The sequence below is a fragment of the Colobus angolensis genome, unplaced genomic scaffold, assembly GCF_000951035.1.
Source record: "Colobus angolensis palliatus isolate OR3802 unplaced genomic scaffold, Cang.pa_1.0 Scaffold55, whole genome shotgun sequence".
NCBI lineage: Eukaryota > Metazoa > Chordata > Mammalia > Primates > Cercopithecidae > Colobus > Colobus angolensis.
Window position 1 is genome coordinate 3,045,922 of NW_012119043.1, and position 20,260 is coordinate 3,066,181.

At 42.7% G+C, this 20,260-nt stretch overlaps 1 protein-coding gene across 4 annotated transcripts in view; it reads left to right on the forward strand.

Moving 5' to 3' along the window:
• RBFOX1 (RNA binding protein, fox-1 homolog (C. elegans) 1) overlaps positions 1-20,260 on the forward strand; it is a 1,723,406-nt gene that overhangs the window by 635,292 nt on the left and 1,067,854 nt on the right. For all 4 annotated transcript variants that reach the window (XM_011961363.1, XM_011961369.1, XM_011961368.1 and 1 more), the window contains one exon: positions 17,971-18,018. Coding sequence is in view for 2 of the 4 variants with exons in the window: in XM_011961368.1 (XP_011816758.1) it covers positions 17,971-18,018 (48 nt within the window). In the remaining 2 variants the exon portion in view is untranslated. The remainder of the gene's footprint in view (positions 1-17,970; positions 18,019-20,260) is intronic.

Here is a 20,260-nt window from a genome sequence, read left to right on the forward strand (position 1 = left end):
TAGCCAAGATGGTCTCGATCTCCTGACCTCGTGATCCGCCCGTCTCGGCCTCCCAAAGTGCTGGGATTACAGGCTTGAGCCACCGCGCCCGGCCGTATACATGTTTAATAATTTATGCATGAAACAGTTTTGAGTGTATTTTGACTGCAGCCCATCATATGGAGGTCAGGTATTGAATTTTCCACTCGTGGCATCATCTTGCATCTTGGCACTCAGTTTTGGATTTGGGGGCATTTGGATTTTGGATTTGTTGTTGTTGTTGTTCTTGTTCTTGTTAAGAGGGAGTCTCGCTCTGTCGCCCAGGCTGGAGTGCAGTGGTGCCATCTCTGCTCACTGCAAGCTCTGCCTCCCGGGTTCACGCCATTCTCCTGCCTCAGCCTCCCAAGTAGCTGGAACCACAGGCGCCCACCACCTCGCCCGGCTATTTTTTTTTATTTTTTTATTTTTTTATTTTTTTTTTATTTTTAGTAGAGATGGCGTTTCACCGTGTTAGCCAGGATGGTCTCGATCTCCTGACCTCGTGATCTGCCCATCTCGGCTTCCCCAAGTGCTGGGATTACAGGCGTGAGCCACCACGCCTGGCTGGATTTTGGAATTTTAGATTGGGAGCGGTCAACCTTTAACAACAATATTAAAAAGTTACTAAACCTCTAATTAATGTAGCAGGTATCAGAAGATTTCTATTTGGTTTAAGTTATTTTTGAGAAATAAAAGTTGTATTTTTTGTGTACGTGATATTTTGAAACGGGTAAACATTGTGAAATGCCTCAGCCGAGTTCATTCACAGAAGCATTTATATTCTATTTGATTGTCTGAATCTCACAAATCTGGAAGTCATAAAATAAGCCAAATAGTAAGCCAAATAAGTCAAATAAATAACTTATATTAGAACGTGCATTTAACTTTAAGGGGTTGAAACTCTAAAGTACTCCCCAGATAACTGGTTGTGAATTGGGAGCCAGGTTATATGATGTGGCAGCAGAAAGTACACGTGACCCTGCGTACAGGGTCTAGAAGAATATTGTAACACATCTGCATCTCTTCAAGAACACAATGAGTTGGAGTTATTTAGCAGGAGGGCAAAACAGTCCACGGTCTCCAAATCTTGGAGGTCCTTTCTGTACTGGATTACGATACTGAAACTCATCTGTATTTAGAAAAGTTGACGCAGTGAATTACATTTTTCAGGGATTTTACCCGAAAATGGTTAAAATGACGAAGTCTCTGTGCTTAAACAGATTAATTAGCCTTCATAATTTTCAACAGCCAACATTTAGTTTTTCACATCATTCCCAGGATGACATGTATGACTGAAGTACGTAAGACATCCTTAGGGGTAGACTAAACTTCTGCCACTCTCTCCCAACAAAATATCTATGTCTTATGAATGTCGTAGTCCTGCCATTGCAAAAGAGAAAGTAATCAAGACTTTAATGGGATGATTCTTAATTGTCTTCTTGCATATAAAAACGATATGACAGGTTCTGAAAGGAAACTTGGCATTTGGGAAAGAGGGTGGAAAAACCAGAGAAATGTAATTATCCTACACTATATTAAAGTACATTTTTCCTATGCTCATGTAAAAATTAAAATGAGTGTTTTAAAGAATAAGTTACTGGTAAATCACAGGGCAAAAAAATACATGTTCATTTTTTCCTCTTTATTTCAATTTTCTGAAAAAATTTAAGTAGTTATTTCTCAGGTGAGTTTTTAAATTCATCCTTAGTGATTGGAAGCTCAAGGGCCATGTATTAAGACCTATACATTTATTATAATAAAATATGTTTCTGGCATATTAACTTGTACTTCCATGTTGTCAAACTTAGAAATATTTCAATGGAAACAAAACCAAGAAAATGGGTATCTGTATGTTCTTTGATGAATGAAGGTGTGTACACATGGACTGAACAACTTTTTTTTACAGTAATTTATATAATGTTTAGCCCCTCAGTGCCAAATATTATACATTTATATTGTCTTATTAAGAGCACGCATTCCAGAGTATGAAAAATTGAGAGGAAAAACAAAAGAGACTTCTTTTAGCTATTGTAATTCCATGCTGTTTTGGTTGGTGCAGGTGTTTGGGTGATGGCCACACTTTTGGTCTTGTCAATTGCTTAAGGCTGTAGACAATAAAGTTTGCATTCCTCAAATAAAGAGGTGGTTCCTTAATCTTGTGCAAAGAACCACTGTTCATTTTCTACCAGGAAGCAAAATGCCAAGGTCACAGGGACAGAAAATATTGCTTCCCAAGAAACTGTGGTTGACGAAATGACTAGAGTTCAAGTGAATCCTGAAAGTATCAGTTTCCAAGGAGAGCTGTGGCCCCATCCAGTCACCTACAAAGCTCAGCCATTGTCCCACTCAGAGCCGCAGCCATTTCTTGGAAACTGGCAGTTCATTTCTGGATACTCAATAGGATGCATAAGAATGATATATATATATTTTTTTTCAAATCATGTGCGCTACCTCTGTTGACCTTCAGCTGTGCTGCACCTTCTTTAATTGGCATAAATCTTGGACTGCCCATCGGATGTCTTTGTGGAATATCTGATTCCTAGGAGGAAATGAAATATTCAATTAAAGGGTTTTGTTGAGTCCTTGTCATGTTAGGATCTTTCCAAGAGTGGTTTAGTAGGTGTTGAGATAAACTGTCTATCAGCTTCCCTTCCCAGGAGAACTTGTCCTGTTAGAAATTGCATCTTTTGTGGCCAGTAGGGGTCTATTTAATTGACTGAAATAGTAATGACCTGGAGGAATTAAGACAGTTTTTAGAAACATCTTATATTGAGAAGGAAGAACAATAACTATGATAAAATTATACAACGTACACAATAATAATAAATACACATAATTTAAAGATTATAATTATGGGCCGGGCGCGGTGACTCACGCCTGTAATCCCAGCACTTTGGGAGGCCGAGGCAGGCGGATCACGAAGTCAGGAGATCGAGACCATCCTGGCTAACATGGTGAAACCCCGTCTCTACTAAAAATACAAAAAAATTAGCCAGGTGCGGTGGCAGACACCTGTAGTCCCAGCTACTCGGGAGGCTGAGGCAGGAGAATGGCGTGAACCTGGGAGGTGGAGCTTTCTGTGAACTGAGATTGCGCCACTGCACTCCAGCCTGGGTGACAGAGTGAGATTCTGTCTCAAAAATAATTACAATTATGACAGGTATTTTGACCCCTACCTGTGTGCCAGCACTCTGTACAGTTTATCTCACTTAATACTAACACCCATATGATAATACCATAGGTATTAACCCCATTTTCTTTTTTTTTTTTTTTTTTGAGGCGGAGTCTCACTCTGTCACCCAGGCTGGAGTGCAGTGGCCAGATCTCAGCTCACTGCAAGCTCCGCCTCCCGGATTTACACCATTCTCCTGCCTCAGCCTCCCGAGTAGCTGGGATTACAGGCACCCGCCTCCTCGCCCAGCTAGTTTTTGTATTTTTAGTAGAGACGAGGTTTCACCCTGTTAGCCAGGATGGTCTCGATCTCCTGACCTCGTGATCCGCCCGTCTCGGCCTCCCAAAGTGCTGGGATTACAGGCTTGAGCCACCGCGCCCGGCCAACCCCATTTTCTAAAATACAGAAACTGAAGAACAGGTAAGTTGCTACGGAAAACCATGTTACTATTAAGTGGTAGAGGCAGGATTTTAAACAGGGTACACTGGTTTCTTTCTTACGTGTTTTTGATCCACACCTAGAGGTGAAATTCAAATGCAGCTTACTGAATTTTCTCTCAAATATTATGGTGAATCATTTTATTATCTTACTGTTTCAGATATGCATTATGCCACCTTTCCTCAAGAAGTTGATATATTATTAAGAACTAGGCTATATTTTTAATTTTTTGTTAATTTAAATCCTTTATAGAGGCTGGGCATAGCACTTTGGAAGGCCAAGGTGGGTGAATCACTTGAGGACAGGAGTTTGAGACCAACCTGGTCAACATGGTGAAACCCCGTCTCTGCTAAAAATACAAAAATTAGCCAGGCATAAAGCAGGTACCTGTAATCTAGGTACTTGGGAGGCTGAGGCAGGAGAATTGCATGAACCTGGGAAGCAGAGATTGCAGGGAGCTGTGATCAGGCCACTGCACTCCAGCCTTAACAACAGAGTGAGACTCCATTACTAAATAAATAAATAATAAATACTTTATAGAAACAGTGTGGGAAGTAGGTACATTTAGGGTATATCACATATAAGAAACAATGGGCAAATACTTGTGACCTTCTAGAAAGGAATTAAAAAACTCCTTCTGAAAGATACAAGTTTCAGTTCTGGTTTTTCCTTCAGTTGGCCTTGAACCAGGATACATTCTCTGGGCCTCTCTAACTAGTCCCTGTCATGCTCTAGCCCCATCCTGGGATTAAGGCCAAGACCCAAAACAAGCAACATGAACCACACAACAGCACCAGAAACCCCAGGTAGGCTCCGCACCTGAAAATAATGACCGTGACAGCCATACTATTCACATGGAAGGCCTGGTTTCTCTTTAGAAGGAACCCAATCGCCAAGTAAGTTCCTAACTGACTTGATGAGTGTAAACTCACCTTTCCGCATCCCACTTTCTCGATCTTCAGTTCAGTTGCTTAAATGGAGTGCACTAAACCTCAATTTGATAATTGCATCCTCAAAACCTTTAATGAAGGTGCCTATCAAAGTGTAAATAATTACCCCGTAATCTTGTATTTGCAAACTGCATCCTGGCTGTTTACGCTTCACCGCGGTTCACATCAGAGGTTCAGGGCTCCCCCAACCCTCACATTCTTGTTGACATCGGAGGAATTTCGAGGACCCAGAGGACAGCATCATAAAACAGTTCTCCAACCAAGGCATTCACCTTCACTCCCTCCCAACACTGACCTCTGTCATTTTCTGTTGCTATTTATAAATGCGAGGGAGTGCTGCTGTTTTGTTTTGGTGCTGGTGATGCAGAGGCTTATCCTCATCAGAAGTTTTGCCCTGAGGCTGGGCACACTGGGTCACACCTGTAATCCCAGCATTTTGGGAGGCCGAGGCGGGCATATTGCTTGAGCCCAGGAGTTCAAGACCAGACCAGGCAACAGAGTGCAACTCCGCCTCTATTAAAAATACAAAAATTAGCTGGGTGTGATGGTGGGTGCCTGTCATCCCAGCTACTCAGGAGGCTGAGATGGGAGAATCACTTGAACCTGGGAGGCGAAGGTTGCAGTGAGCCGAGATGGCACCACTGCAGTTCAGCCTGGGTGACAGAGCAGGACTCCGTCTCAAAAAAAATAAATAAATAAAGTGGTTCTGCCCTGAGACTTTCAGGCCTGACCTTGTTGCTCTGGAACTTGCTCCCTCCTGACTAACCGTTTCCTTCTTTGGAGATTACCCGCTTTAGCTCACCTGAGGCACACACCACTGACCCCGTTAGGGCTTCTTCCAGCCCCTTCTCTCTTTTTCTATTCTTTTGATTGCATTAATTATTCACAGGAATAATTAATGAAAGTGCCAGGGATCATCCAGGAGGCTAACCACCAAATTAGAACAAGAAAATACTTAAAAGAGTTTGCATGCTGTCCGAGGATGCACCTATGGAGAGGGCATGTTTTAGGTGCTGGGGTCTAAGAGAAATGAAAAGAGAAACCAGCCAGGTGACTGACAGAAGGCAGGCCACAAACCAGGCTTCCCGAGCTAGCATTTTCTCTTCGGTGCTGTGTTTTTCAGCACAGCAACTTGCTGAGAGTTTGCAGCTGACATCTCGAGAAGTATTCTTCTTAAAACTGAGCGAAAATTATTCACCTCATGTAAAAACAAGTGCGATTTACATCTAATATGGGTAATTACTTTTACAGTTAATTAAAAGCGCTCTCATTAAACTCCAGCTGTGATGCCAATGCATAGCTCTTATTTGCAAACAGACCCTTGGTTTCAGCTCACCTGGTGACAGGAGACTCCTACCTGAAACGGGGATGGCTTTCTCCATACTGTGTTTAATTGTGCTGAGCCAGCAACCCTCCAGTTACCCGGCCTTTTCCCCCACGCCACCTCTGCTTTTCTGCATGGCTGGATTTTGAGATATGGAAGCCTCTTGTCCTTTCATAACCACACTCCAAAAAAAAAAGAAAAGTAAGATGAAGAAAACAAAATAACTCGTGGAGGTAGGGGTGCCAAAGCAAGGTAGGGCACTCAAGTCAAGATGAAAAGCCTGCTATGTTTATTTGAATAATAGTTTGGTTGGAGATTGTTGTTTTATAGTTGTTTTGGCCTTACAGCTTTTTCCTGCCTAAGAAGATACTTACTGTCAAAGAAAATATCCCCTAGGCCCCCTGAAAATTCCTCCAAATGTTTATAAAATCAGCAGCTCTGCCCTGCAAGCTACCCAATGAAGGTAAACTTTACTCCCTTCGTTGAATTGATTTGTGTTGAGATTTTACTTAGTTTACATGCGTTGTTTGCTGTTTGTATGATTTCAGGTGAAACATCTCTTACATCCTGAATCATCTTCACATTTAGCTTGAAGCCGTAGACTTTTCGGAATATTCTTTGCCTTGAAACAGATCTCTGCCACACTGAACCTTCTTAAACACATATTAATAAAATGTTTCCTGACAGGATCACATTCGTAGTAAGTAATTAGGGCTTAGTAATGAAAACATGCAGTCATTTGAGACTTAAATTTTGAAGGCACAGAAAGATTGAGAAATTTAACAAAGTTTACGGACCTGATGAATTAGATCCTCTGGTTAGGCTGGGTGCTTTTGGTATTTTTTGCAAAGTTATTTGCTCCCATCTGCTGGCCATATGTGATATTGCAGGCGCCGAGCAAATTTGTGAATGGAAAAGGAAGTGAATAAAATCTATCACTGCAAACATTTTATACTCTTCTTCATGTATTCATGTGAACTGATTTGAATCTTGTTTTTTGTGTGTGTGGCGAGAGGGGAGTAAGTGAACACAGACCCTGAAGAATTCTACTGAAAGGCAAGCATGATTTCAAATTTTTACTAACATCGGAGTTACTCAAGTTTTGAAAGCCAGAACACACTCGTTTTCTCTAATAAGGCAATTAACTTTAGAACATTAGTTTAAATATTCAAATTCAAGCACAGTGTATTGTATAAGGGAAAGCATAAAATACATAGCTAGTAGACCAGATGGATTTCAATCTCCCTTATGCCATTAACCCTCGGATTGCTATGAGGCCAGTTCCCTACAGTCTGAAACTCCATTTTTTCACCTGTAAAATGGAAACAATGGGGCACAGGGTCCCTAAGGCTTAAACTTGTTCTCAAAGTCTGAGTCTTTGTGAAGGTTAAAAAATAATAATAAGGCTGAGCGTGCTGGCTCATGCCTGTATTCCCAGCACTTTCAGAGGCCAAGGTAGGTGAATCACCTGAGGTCAGGAATTCGAGACCAGCCTGGCCAACATGGGGAAACCCCATCTGTACTAAAAATACACAAAATAGCCAGATGTGGTAGCATGCATCTGTAATCCCAGCTACGAGGTAGGCTAGGGCAGGAGAATCCCTTGAACCTAGGAGGCAGAGTTTGTAGTAAGCCAAGATCACAGCACTGCACTCCAATGTGGGTGACAGAGCGAGACTCCATCTCAAAATAATAATATAGGCTGCATAAAATCACCAGCATGTTCTTAGTCTTAGCACCTAAACTCATATTCACTGACATGTTTTAAATTAGAAGCAATTGTTATTTGCGGAAGAATAGGGAATGTAAGCATGCCTCCAAACTACCAGAAAGCTTGCCTTTGCAGTAGGAGACCATTTGTAATGTTGAGTGAAGGTTTAGAATGCAGTTTGAATTCTTTTTGGAGTGTGATGTCAAAATGTAGCTTGCCTGAGTATTATAAACCGTTCTGCCATAACATTTATTTTCTGTTGAAAAAGGAAGAGCTAAACCTTCTTCCTCAGCAGTAATCATTTCTTCAGTTGATCACAAGCCGATTTGGGCTTGTCCGATGGAACCCTTGGCGGTGTCTCCCCACTCTCCTGTATTTCCTATGAAAAGCTCTCTGGGACTTTGCATTTGAATCCAGGAGAACAGTGCTGTGCCCACGATATATGATCCTTACTTAGCTTCTCGTGACAAGTATAAGCATCCTGGTCTTTTCTTTCCATCGCTCTTCCAGAATGAATGACTACAATTTAGAGGTTTTCAGGGGCTGTATTGTGGAAACACCTGGGCCCCGGAGTATAGCTGCCTCTGATTGCCCTGGGATTCCTTTGAAGGAGTTTTTCTTGCCCCCTAGAGCTTAGACTAACTGGAGGTGACCTCTGGACCACAGTTACCTTTTCTCAGGGTTAAGTAGCCAAGTATCATGCAAGAGAGATCAGCACAAGAAGCTCCTTGATCCTCTGTATTTATTTTCTGTGACTTCTGTAGCAAATCATCACAATCTTTGGTGGCTTAAAACAACCAAAATATATTCTCTGACAGCTCTAGAGGCTCTGAGTCCAAGTTGAAGGTGTGAGCAGGGCGGTTCTCCCAGCAAAGGTTCTGGGGAGAATGCATCCTTGCCTCTTCCAGAGTCTGGTAGCTGGGTGTGCCACGGCTTGTAGCAGCATCTCTCTAATCCCCACCTGTCTTCACGTGGCTTTCTCTCCTCTCTGTCTCTTAAAAGGATGCTTGTTATTGGGTTTAGAACCCACCCAGATAGTACAGGATTTTCTCATTTCAAGACCCTTAATTATGTCTGCAAAGACCCCATTTCCAAACAAGGTCACATTCACAGGCACTAGTGACTAGTCGCCTTGAGCATATCTTTTCGGGAGCTACTGTTGAACCCAGTACTGGCTACTCGCTTCTAAACCCTCTGAGCTCTTGGGAGCCTCACTGGCTGGGGTTTCTCTCCACCTGTTCTCGGAACCTTTAAAACTGCCGGATACTTCAGAGCTGGGAATGATGCTGGTACGAGATCCAGGATGCTGGTACGAGATCCAGGATGCTGGCATCCCTGCATTGTGGGCATGAATAACCCTGACCTACAAAAATTATCAAAAACAACCAACACACCAAGTGTAGAAGAAAAGACATCTCTCTCAGGAGAGAGAACTGCTTCTGAAAAGAACGGACACACACACCACTGCTTTGATGTCTAAAAGCTCGAAGAACTGAGAGAAAGAGAAAACTTTAAAAATAGAAATGTTTTTAAGTTCTCAGTGCTTCACTCAGAACCAGGTTTCACAAAGCCTGTTGGAAGATGTCATCAAGGAGAGCTGACATTTACTGATAACTTGCCATACACTAAGACCCTGGCAGGTATTGGATACGCCTAGCCACAAACGAGGCAACCGTGATTGTTATTATCCTTCTCTTACAGATAGGGAAACTGAGGCTAAGTAAAGTCGGCCTCCTTGTGCAGGGTTCCAGAACTGGTGTGGTTGAGTCCAGTAGGAGAAACCCTAGCAGTGTGATTCTGCTATCTGTGCAGAATCCCATCTGTCACCAGCAACAGAGCCTCCGTTGTTCAGGGTTTCCCGGCTTCAAAAAGTAGAAGGGCTGGCTTCTGCCGGGAAATTGATTGCTTGGTGATGAGTCCACGGCTCGCAATTCATACTTAACACTTAAGTAGTTGAGCTGTTTTCCAAGCGAAGTGGCCGAGTGGGGCTGAAGTACTTGCTTGACGACTCCGGTTCAGAAAAGGTCAGGTCGGAACCCATCCAGAGACACCAGCTCTAGGCAGAGCGATCCGAGCAATAATTTGTTCTCGCCAAAGTGACATTTTTCCAATTTGAGTCCAGCATTGTTCAGAAGCAAATGCGGTCCCCTGGGGTGTCTCCCGCATAGATCTGCAGCAGATGACGAACCAACAATATCATCTAAATAAAAAATCCAGCATGGGCTTAGTAAATTAATCCTGACAAGAATAAATTGAATAATCTTAGGGAAATAGCAAGCACTCTGATTCTGCCAGATGGCTCTTTTCTGTCGCTTGCGTGGGTCCTCGGTGGCAGATTAAGAACAAAAATCTGTCTTTGGTTTATTGATTTCGTTAGTGCGTTGATTAACACCTGCCACTTCTGTGTGAGTAAATCATAATCGGATATGGACTCTTCTTGGCAAACCTAACACATTTGCACTCGAGGAGAGAAAGGAAATGCTTATTTCACCTGGTCAGAACGGGCACAAGCAGACAGAGAGCTACTTTTTCTCACCTCATCTCTCAGTGATATTTTCTAGGTTTAAAAGTAAGCTGTGATTTTCATCACTCCAATTTCAAGTTAATCTCGCATTTCTGTTTAGGTTTCTTAGCAGACAAATTCAAGGAGAGTTTTTAGTAAGAGTAAGGGGTATTTCTCCTGACTCAGTGTCCGAAGTCAATCAGAGACTTCGGCCATTAATTTAGGAGACAGGATGAGAAAAGGAAGATACCGCGTGTACACATGATCCCTTGTCCTAGGAATGGGCCGCCTTACAGGTCGTCTGGGAACCTTGTCTTAGTCAGCCTGTGCTGCCCTAACAAACCACCATTGACTGGGTAGCTTCTGAACAGAACGTTTACTTTGTCATCGTTCTTGTGGCTGGATATTCAAGATCGAGGTGCCAGGACTGTCACGTTCTGATGAGGGCCCTCTTCCTGGTTTGTAGACAGTCATTCTCAGTGGGTCCTCATGTGGACATTCCTGGGCTTGTGCTACCAGAGAGAGAGAAAAAAAAAGAATAGCTGGTGTCTCTTCTTGAAAGGATACTAATTCTTTTTAATTTTTTTTTGAGATGGAGTCTCGCTGTGTTGTCCAGGCTCAAGCGCAGTGACATGATCTCGGGGCTCACTGCAACCTCCGCCTCCCGGGTTCAAATGATTCTCCTGCCTCAGCCTCCCAAGTAGGTGGGATGATAGGTGCCCATCATCATGCCTGGCTAATTTTTGTGTTATATGGAAATCCAATGGGGTTTCACCTTGTTGGCCACATTAGTCTCGAGCTCCTGACCTCAAATGATATACCTGCCTCAGCCTCCTAAAGTGATGGGAGTACAGGCATGAGCCACCAAGTGCAGCCAAGGACGCTAATTCTTAGGACCTCATTTAACCTTAATCACTTCCTTAGAGGCCCTATCTCCAAATACAGCCACACTGAGGATTACACCTATGACATATGAACTTTAGGGGGGGCACACACATTCAGTCCATCATACTACTAGTTAAAATGTTGATTCTGATTCTATGTATCTGGGGTGAGGTGTGAAGTGTTGCATTCTTTTTTAAAGATGAAGTCTTGCTGTGTCACTAGGCTGGAGTACAGTGGTACAATCCTAGCTCACTGCACCCTTGACTGCCTGGGGATAAGTGATCCCCTTTTCTTTATTTGGAGACAGAGTCTTGTTCTTTGTCACCCAGGCTGGAGTGCAGTGGTGCAATCTCAGCTTACTGCAACTTCAGTCTACCAGGTTCAAGTGATTCTCATGCAACCTGTAGTTGAAATTACAGGTGTGTGCCACCACACCCAGCTAATTTTTGTATTTTTAGCAGAGGCAGGGGTTTCACCATGTCGGCCAGGGTGGTCTTGAACTCTTGACCTCAAGTGATCCACCCGCCTTGGCTTCCCAAAGTGCTGGGATTACAGGCATGAGCCACTGCACCCGGCCTCAAGTGATCCTTCCATTTCAGCTTCCCAAGTAGCTGGGACCACAGGCCCATACCACCCCACCTACCTAATTTTTTTTTGTGTGTGTTTTTTTTTTTTTTTTTGGTAGAGACATCATCTCCCTAAGTTTTTCAGGCTGGTCTTCAACTCCTGGACTCAAGCAATCCTCTAGACTCGGCCTCCCAAAGTGCTGGGATTATAGGCATGATGCATTTTAACAGCTCTCAGGGTACCATAGTTGCTGGGGTGCAGACTGCGTGTTAAGTTCAAAGTTCCTCATACTCCCTGTATGCACGGATGAGGGAAACTTGCTGAAGGACTGCATGGTTTTTAAATAGTGGCACCCTGCTTTAAGAGTCTAATGCCGTGAGTCTAATGTCAGGCGTCTAATGCCAGAACTAGAATTATCCGCAGCCCTGTCCTCCCACCCTTCAGCCTTCAGTCCACTGCCGCATCCCCTGGAAAGCTTGGTAGCATGCATCGATGGGCCCTCACTCTTTGAATTTTGGATTCAGTAAGTGAGGATTCTTCCGTGCAAACTTCATATTTTTCGCTTCAGGAGAGAGCAGAAATGCATCTTTCACCTGGTCAGAACGGACAGAAGCAGACAGAGAGCTGCTTTTCTCACCTCATTTCTCAATGGTATTTTCTACAGAAAATAGAGCCTGAGAATGTGGATTTTTTTTCCTTATTTATATTAACTGACAAAAGTTATATATATTTATCATGTACAACATGATGTTTGGAATGTGCGTACGTTGTGGAATGTCTAAGTAGAGCTAATATTATATACGTTACCTCACAGTGTTGTCATTTTTTTGTGGTTCGAACACATAACATCTACTTTTTTTTGTCAGTTTTCAAGATTACAACACGTTATTGTTAACTGTAGTCACCATGTTGTATAATATTTGAGCTTACTCCTCCTAACTGAAATTTTATGTCTTTAGGCCCATGTGTCCCCAGCAAACCTCCTGGTAAAGAGGGTAGTTCCTGCTAGCCCCCGGTAACCACCATTGTACTCTTTAATGTACTTTTTATATTTATTTCATGCAGCACTGGTCTTTCTGTAACTAGTTTATTCAACTTAACATAATGTTCCCCAAGTTCGCCCATGTTACAATGACAGGCTTTCCTTCTTTATTAAGGCTGAAATGGTATTCCACTGTGAATATATACCACATTTGCTTTATCTGGTTCTTCCTTGATGGGCACTTAGTTTTTTGCTTTTTGTTTTATTTCAATAGGCTGCTGGGGAACAAGTGGTGTTTGGTTACGTGAATGAGTTCTTCACTGACGGTTTCTGAGATTTTGATGCACCCATCACCCAAGCAGTGTACACTGTACACGATATGTAGCCTTTTACCCCTCACCACTCCCCAACCTTTCCCCTGAGTCCCCAAAGCCCACTCTATCATTCTTATGCCTTTGCTTTCTCATCGCTTAGCTCCCACTTATGAATGAGAACATGCAATGTTCCATTTTCCATTCCCGTCTTATTTCACTTAGAATAATGGTCCCCAGTTCCATCCAGGTGGCTGTGAATGCTATTATTTCATTCATTTTTATGGCAGAGTAGCATTCCATTATATGTATATTGGGGAAGTATTTTATTACATATATATAATATATAGTATTCCATTATATATATATATGTGTGTGTGTGTGTGTGTGTGTGTGTGTGTGTGTGTGTATGTATATTGGGAAAGTATTCTGTTATATATGTATAGTATATTATACATTGTATTCATATATTATATATATATACATGCACACACATATAGCATTCAATATACCACACTTTATCCACTTGTTGATTGATTGATGGGCATTTGGGCTGGTTCCATATTTTTGCAGTTGTGAATTGTGCTGCTGTAAACATGTGGAATATTCAGTTTGATTCCCTTTCTTGGCTTTTGTGAATAATGCTGCCATGAAGAAGGGAGTGCAGAGATCTCTTTGACATATGGATTTCATTTCCTTTGAGTGAATATTCAGTAACGGGATTGCTGAATCATACAGTACATCTATTTTTAATTTTTTCAGAAGCCTCCACACCGTTTTCCGTAATAACTATAAGAATATGCCTTTTTAACAGCAGCTCATGCTGCTGGTCGGAGAGTCTCACTTTGAGAAACACATCTAAGCAAGGAAGAAAGTGAAACCTGTGGCCTAAATTACGTTAGCTGACCAAACCACCTTGAGGAAATAAAATTACCTGGAGGGAAGGGAAAGCACCTAATTAGGGACTCCTTCTGGTTACAGATTTAAGCTTGCTCATTGTGTGATTCAGGGTCAGTTACCTAACGGCTAATCACAATTATCATACCACAGGGTAACTAAGGAATGCCCATTTTGTTTGATTGTTGGTAATTTAGAGGCAGTAAGAAAAACAACAAGCACAGTACCTGGCACGAAAGAGGTATTCAATCATTGCTCTCCGGTTCAGTCCCACTTGACTGATAGGATAACTGTTCTACATAAAACAAGACATTTCCTCTACGAATCTTCACCTTATGATACTGTCTCTCTTTGTTCCACTCTGGATTCAAAGGGACCTAGAATTTGCTGAGTTTACTAATAAATCACCAGCTTCTCATATTAACCTTTCCTTATGATGTATCCACAGAGAGAACTCCACTACTTCTTGGTGAGAAAACCAGCATTTCTATCGATTTAACCAAAATGGAGTCCCTAATGTTTTTTGTTTGTTTAATTGGTTGGTTGGTTTTTTGGAAGTGGAGTCTTACTGTGTCGCCCAGGCTGAAGTGCAATGGCACAATCCCAGCTTGCTGCAACCTCTTCTGGGTTCACGTGATTCTCCTGCTTCAGCCTCCCAAGTAGCAGGGATTACAGACGTGCACCACTATGCCCAGCTAATTTTGTATTTTTAGTAGAGACGGAGTTTCACCATGTTAACCAGGCTGATCTCGAATTCCCGACCTCAGGTGATCCTCCCGCCTCGGTCTCCCAAAGTGCTGGGATTACAGGCGTGAGCCACCATGCCCAGCCTGGAGCCCCTAATGTTTGTAACCCCCTACACTACCCTGCACATCCATACCCTCCCTGCCTCCATGGAGAGCATGGCCAGGCTACAGACCTTGCAATGGCCCCTAGCCACCATCTTTCTCTCCCACACTACATCCTATCTTTAAATACGTCCCTTTGATTCTGTCTGGCCTCTGACTGCTTCTCTCCCCTTCCCCTGCCACACCCTCATCCAGCCACCATCATCTCACACCTGTGACTCCTGTGGTAGCCCCCAGACTGGTCTCTCCACTTAAATTTGTAACCCCCGACTGCCTGTTCTGTTAAAATAGAAGTCAGGTCATGACTGTCCTCTCTCTAGAATGCCTGAGTGAAACCCACAAGTGCTGCTGAGGATGTGGACAGATTGGAACCCTTGTGCACTGTTAGTGGAGATGTAAAATGGTGCACCTGCTATGGAAAAGAGTAGGGTGGTTCCTCAAAAAATGAAACATTGAATTACCATAGGGTTTGGCAATCTCACTTCTGGGCACACTCGCAAAAGAATTGAAAGCAGGAACTTGAATAGATACGTACACACCCATGTTCATAGCAGCATCGTTCACAATAGCCAAAAGGTGGAAACAGCCCAAATGTCTATCCACAGATGGTGCTTATGAATGGATAAACAAAATGTGGTCTCTCCATACAATGCAATGTTATTCATCCTTAATAAGAATGAAATTCTAACACATGCTACCACATGGATAAACCTTGAAGACATTATGCTAAGTTAAATACGCCAGGCACAGAAGGACAAATGTTGTATGATTCCACTTATACAAGTGTTACAGCCTCAATTGTGTAACTCTAAAATTCATATACTGAAATCCTAACTTCCAGTGTGACTGCGTTTGGAGATTAGGCCTTTAGGGAGGTAATTCAGGTTAAATGACGTCGTGAGGATGGGGTCTTAATCCAATAGGATTGGTGGTCTTATAAGAAAAGAAAGATGGCCAAGTGCAGTGGCTCACACCTGTAATACAGGCACTTTGGGAGGGTGAGGCGGGCAGATCATGAGGTCAAGAGATCGAGAGCATCCTGGCCAATATGGTGAAACCTGATCTCTACTAATAATACAAATTTCGCTGGGTGTTGTGGTGTGCACCTGTAGTCCCAGCTACTCGGGAGGCTGAGACAGAAGAATCACTTGAACCTGGGAGGTGGAGGTTGCAGTGAGTCAAGGTTGCACCACTGCACTCCAGCCTGGCGTCAGAGCTAGACTCCATCTCAGAAAAAAAGAAAGAAAGAAAGATAGATAGATATGTCATAAATCTGTCTCCCTCTCTCTCTCTGAAAAAGTACAGAGCAGCAGCTATGTGAGGCACCATGAGAAGGAGGCAGCTACAAGCCAGGAAGAGAGGCCTCACCAGGAACCCCGACAGGACCCTGACCTTGAACTTCCACCCCCAGAACTCTAAGAAAATAAATTTCAGTCGTTGAAGTCACCTAGTCTGTAATATTTTTATGGCATTCCTAGCAGACTTATACAATGAGCAGAGTCTAGAGTAGCAAAATCCAAAGAGACAGAAAGAAGGTGGTTTTCAGGGGCTCTGGGAGGGGAAAGTGAGGAGTTATTGTTTAACGGATACAGGTGGAAAAATGAAAAAATTCTGGAGATGGAGGGTGTTGATGGTTGCACAGCAGTTTGAATGGGTAATGCCTCAGAACTATGCACCTACAATGGTAAAATTGTTAATGATACGTGTATTTTATAACAATAAGATAGTAAAGCTCTGAGGGGTTTCTCATTGTTCTCGGAATAAAAGTAAATATCTTCCTGTGATCTCATTCACCTTTATTTTCCTCCCTTTATTTTCCTCTCTTACTTCCCTCTAGCCACACTGGCCTCCTCTTGCTTGGCTCTGTCCAATGTATTTCCCCCTTGGGGCTTTGAACTCGCTCTCCCTTTGCCTGGGACATTCTTCCCCAGTTGGCTACTTGGCTCATCCCCCTAACTTCCTTGAAGCCTTTGGTCGATTTCCACTTTTTCAACAAAAATCAACATCTTATTCCCCTGTCCTCGGCATTTCCCACCCCCTTCTCCTTGGTTTATTTTTCTTCATAGTACATATTCTTTCTGGAATTCCATTAAGTGATATGCATTGTTTAATGCTTGTCTTGTTTAGAAGAATGTAAACATCACCAGGGCGGGCCTGCCATGTGTCTTGTACATTGTTCAGTCTTCCATGCCTAGAGCAAGGTCTAGCAGCCAACAGATGCTAAAGAAATATCTTCCATATGAATAAATTAATGCCACAATTGCTTGTGGGACTGTATCTGTCATTTTGTCTAATTAGTGAGTTCTCTGAGGGTAGGAATTATGTTTGTTTCACCTTTTCATACCAGGATAACAAGAAAAAAATGCAGAAAAAATAGGTGTACAGTAAATATGAATGAGTGAATGAGTGGAATGGTAGATGGATGGGTGGACAGATGGATGGGTGGGTGGATGAATGGGTGGGTGGAGGGATGAATGGAGGATAGATGAAGGAAGGAAGGAAGGATGGATAGATGAGTGGATAGAGGATGGATAGATGGATGGATGGATGGATAGGTGGGTGGATGGATGGATGAGTAGATGGGTGGGAGAAGAATGCAGAATAGATGAACGACTGGATGGACGGGGGTGGCTGGGTGGATGACTGGATGGATGAATGGATGCAAAGATGAATGAGGGTGGATGGGCAGGTGAGTAGATGATTGATGGATTGAGGATGGATGAAGGATGAATGGATGGATGGACAGAGGAAGGATGGGTGGGTGGATGAATGGATAGATGGGTGGATGGATAGGGGAAGGATGCAGAATGAATGATGAGTGGATGATTAGATGAATAGGCGTGGCTTGTTGGGTGGATGGATGGATAGAGGATGGATGGATGGATGGATGGATGGATGGATGGATGGATGGATGGATGGATGGATGGATGGTTGTATGGTTGGAAGGATAAAAAATCGATGGTGATAGTTTGTGTTAAAGTAAGAGATACCTGACTATCCTCAATTTTGAATGGGAGAGATATTAAAGGCAGTCTCTGCTGATGTGAACAATTGTATGGGGGGCAGATTATTTTATGAGCCATCAGTTCCTCTTTGCTATGGCCTCTGATCCATAGCCTTTGCCTACACTCCACATCTGCATGTAATAAAACTTACTTATGACATCCATATGTCTCTAATGCAAACACCACAGCATATACCTCTAAAAAGCACTATAAAGAGCAATGACTCGAGAAGGAACTGTTAGAAGCATGAGCTCTTTATTATTTTAAAGGGCATTTCAACAACACCACTGAATGTTCTCTGACCATACGTCTGACTCCTGTTCCTTCTCTCACTTTCCTTTCTTTTCTTCTCTTCTCAGGATATCAAAGCAGACTGCAATACCTGCGTGGAAATAGAAGACAGAAAGGCGAGTCAATATTTTTCACTTTTAGAGTTTCAAACAAAACAAGAACTCTGTAAATGGAACCCGAGTGTTTAAGTCATGCCCCTCTCGATGGTGGTTTGTAGGTGATTCATGGTCTATTACATATTTAAAGACAATCAGACTTAAAAATACTTGTCATTTTACTCCTTTACAATCTGTGTTACTTCTGATGGCTTCATGAAGAGTGTGTGTGGTAATTTTTACAAAAAAATGTGGTGCTGATGTCTGTTTCAGACGTACCCTTCTTTTCAGGAAAATACTTAATCTGTTAACTCTTGTCCCATTGAAGTTAAATATTGATGTTGATGTTCATTATGTATATCATATGTATGATTATATTATTACATACATTATAGAATATATAATATTGGGCTTCCCAGGGTGTATCCCTATATTTCTGCCTCATACACTTGAAAAAGAGTTCACAGCCAGTTGTGGTGGCTCATGCCTGTAATCCCAACACTTTGGGAGGCCAAGGTGGGTGGATCACCTGAGGTCAGGAGTTGGAGACCAGCCTGTCCAACATGGTGAAACCCCGTATCTACTAAAAATGCAAAAATTAGCCAGGTTTGGTAGCGGGTGCCTGTAATCCCACCTACTTGGGAGGCGGAGGCAGGAGAATCACTTGAACCTGGGTGGCGGAGATTGCAGTGAGCCGAAATTGCACCAGTGTGCTCCAACCTGGGTGACAGAATGAGCCTCCAGCTCAACAAAGGAAAAAAAAAAAAGAGCTCGCCCTCAATTTCTATCATGAGACATTCATACGAGCCACAGCTTCCTATTTGAGATTAAGGGGGAGGGGGCAATGTCATTTTCTACATATTTAGAGTCCCCTCGCCCATTTATCTTCTTTGCTACACTTAGTATGAATCCCCTCAGGAAAAGCAAGTGTTAGACAACTGTGTGTTAATATTTTCACAGTCTCTTTATATTGAGAAGAGTTCACAGACATTTCTGCAGCAGAGCACATCCAAGGAGATCAAATTTTACCCTGTGTACGCCTTGGATCCAGAGAGGTCAAATCAGCGAGTTGAGAGTATATACCTCCTGGCTACTTTTGACATCGTTCCACAAGCTTGAAAGATGTTTCCCTTTTCAAGTGTACCATTATTGTGAAATGGGTTATTATTTCAAGCAGAGGTTTCCAGCTCTGATCGTATGATGACTTGGGTATGTCTGCTGATTAGTAAGGTGGGGGAGGACGTCTCAAAACAAAAAGTTGCTTTTAAGTAAAAAGCAGTTGCCACACATTATTTGAAGGAGTGCTAATCTCCTCACATTGGGAAGAATAATGATACCATAGGTTAAATTCAATCTGCGTGATCCCAGCTTACAGTTGTGTGTTGCTCTAGTTTGCAGACAGAGAAATTTCAATTCACGTTTGCGTTCACCACATGTTTGCGTGCCGGTATATGCATGTGTGTATTCTGTGAGTTGGACAGATGGAATTGTTGCTTTGGTGAAGCGTGTGTCCCAAGTCTTTCACCAATGTTCTGCCCAGCCCAATCATTCCACTCATGTCACGGTGTTCAGAAAGCATGTTCCCCAACCTGCTTCCAAAGGTCATTTGCATTTCCGTTGGACTTTTATGGAATTCATCAGCATGTTTGTCCAGTATCTTTTTTAAAAATTTAATTGCCAATAGCGCTTGCAAGATCACATAGGAACTGATGCCATTAGAACAACCTGAGCTCCATCATGCACAAGGTAAATAAGCAGCCAGGGTAAGCTCTGGGCAAGGAGAGCCACTCAAGCTCTGCTGCACCTGTGCGAACTGCCTGTGGTTAAGACATCATGATGATGACAACTGCCCAGGTCTCCGGCTACTCTGTGATGCATCTTGGTGGGAAAAAGTCATTAATGGTCATACCGTGCATATGTGATTTCAGCTCTTCCCAAGAAAGGGGGAAAATACACACACACACACACACCCATAGTTTTTTCATAAATTGATTGAGGCAAACATGTCAAATGAAGCCTTGTTTCTGATGAGTTTTCCCATTGTTTTCTAAACTTGACCTCACATGACTGATAGATAAATTTCTGAACAGTTTGTTGCAGTTAATTGGTGATGAATCTTAGTGATAAGAAAAAATCATGCCCACTTAAAATTCTCAATGTTTTATTCTCTAAGGACTTTTTATTCTCTTTTTTAAACAAGGTAATTCCTCTCCTCTCCTCTCGTCTCCTCTCCCCTCCCCTCCTCTCCCCTCCCCTCCCCTCT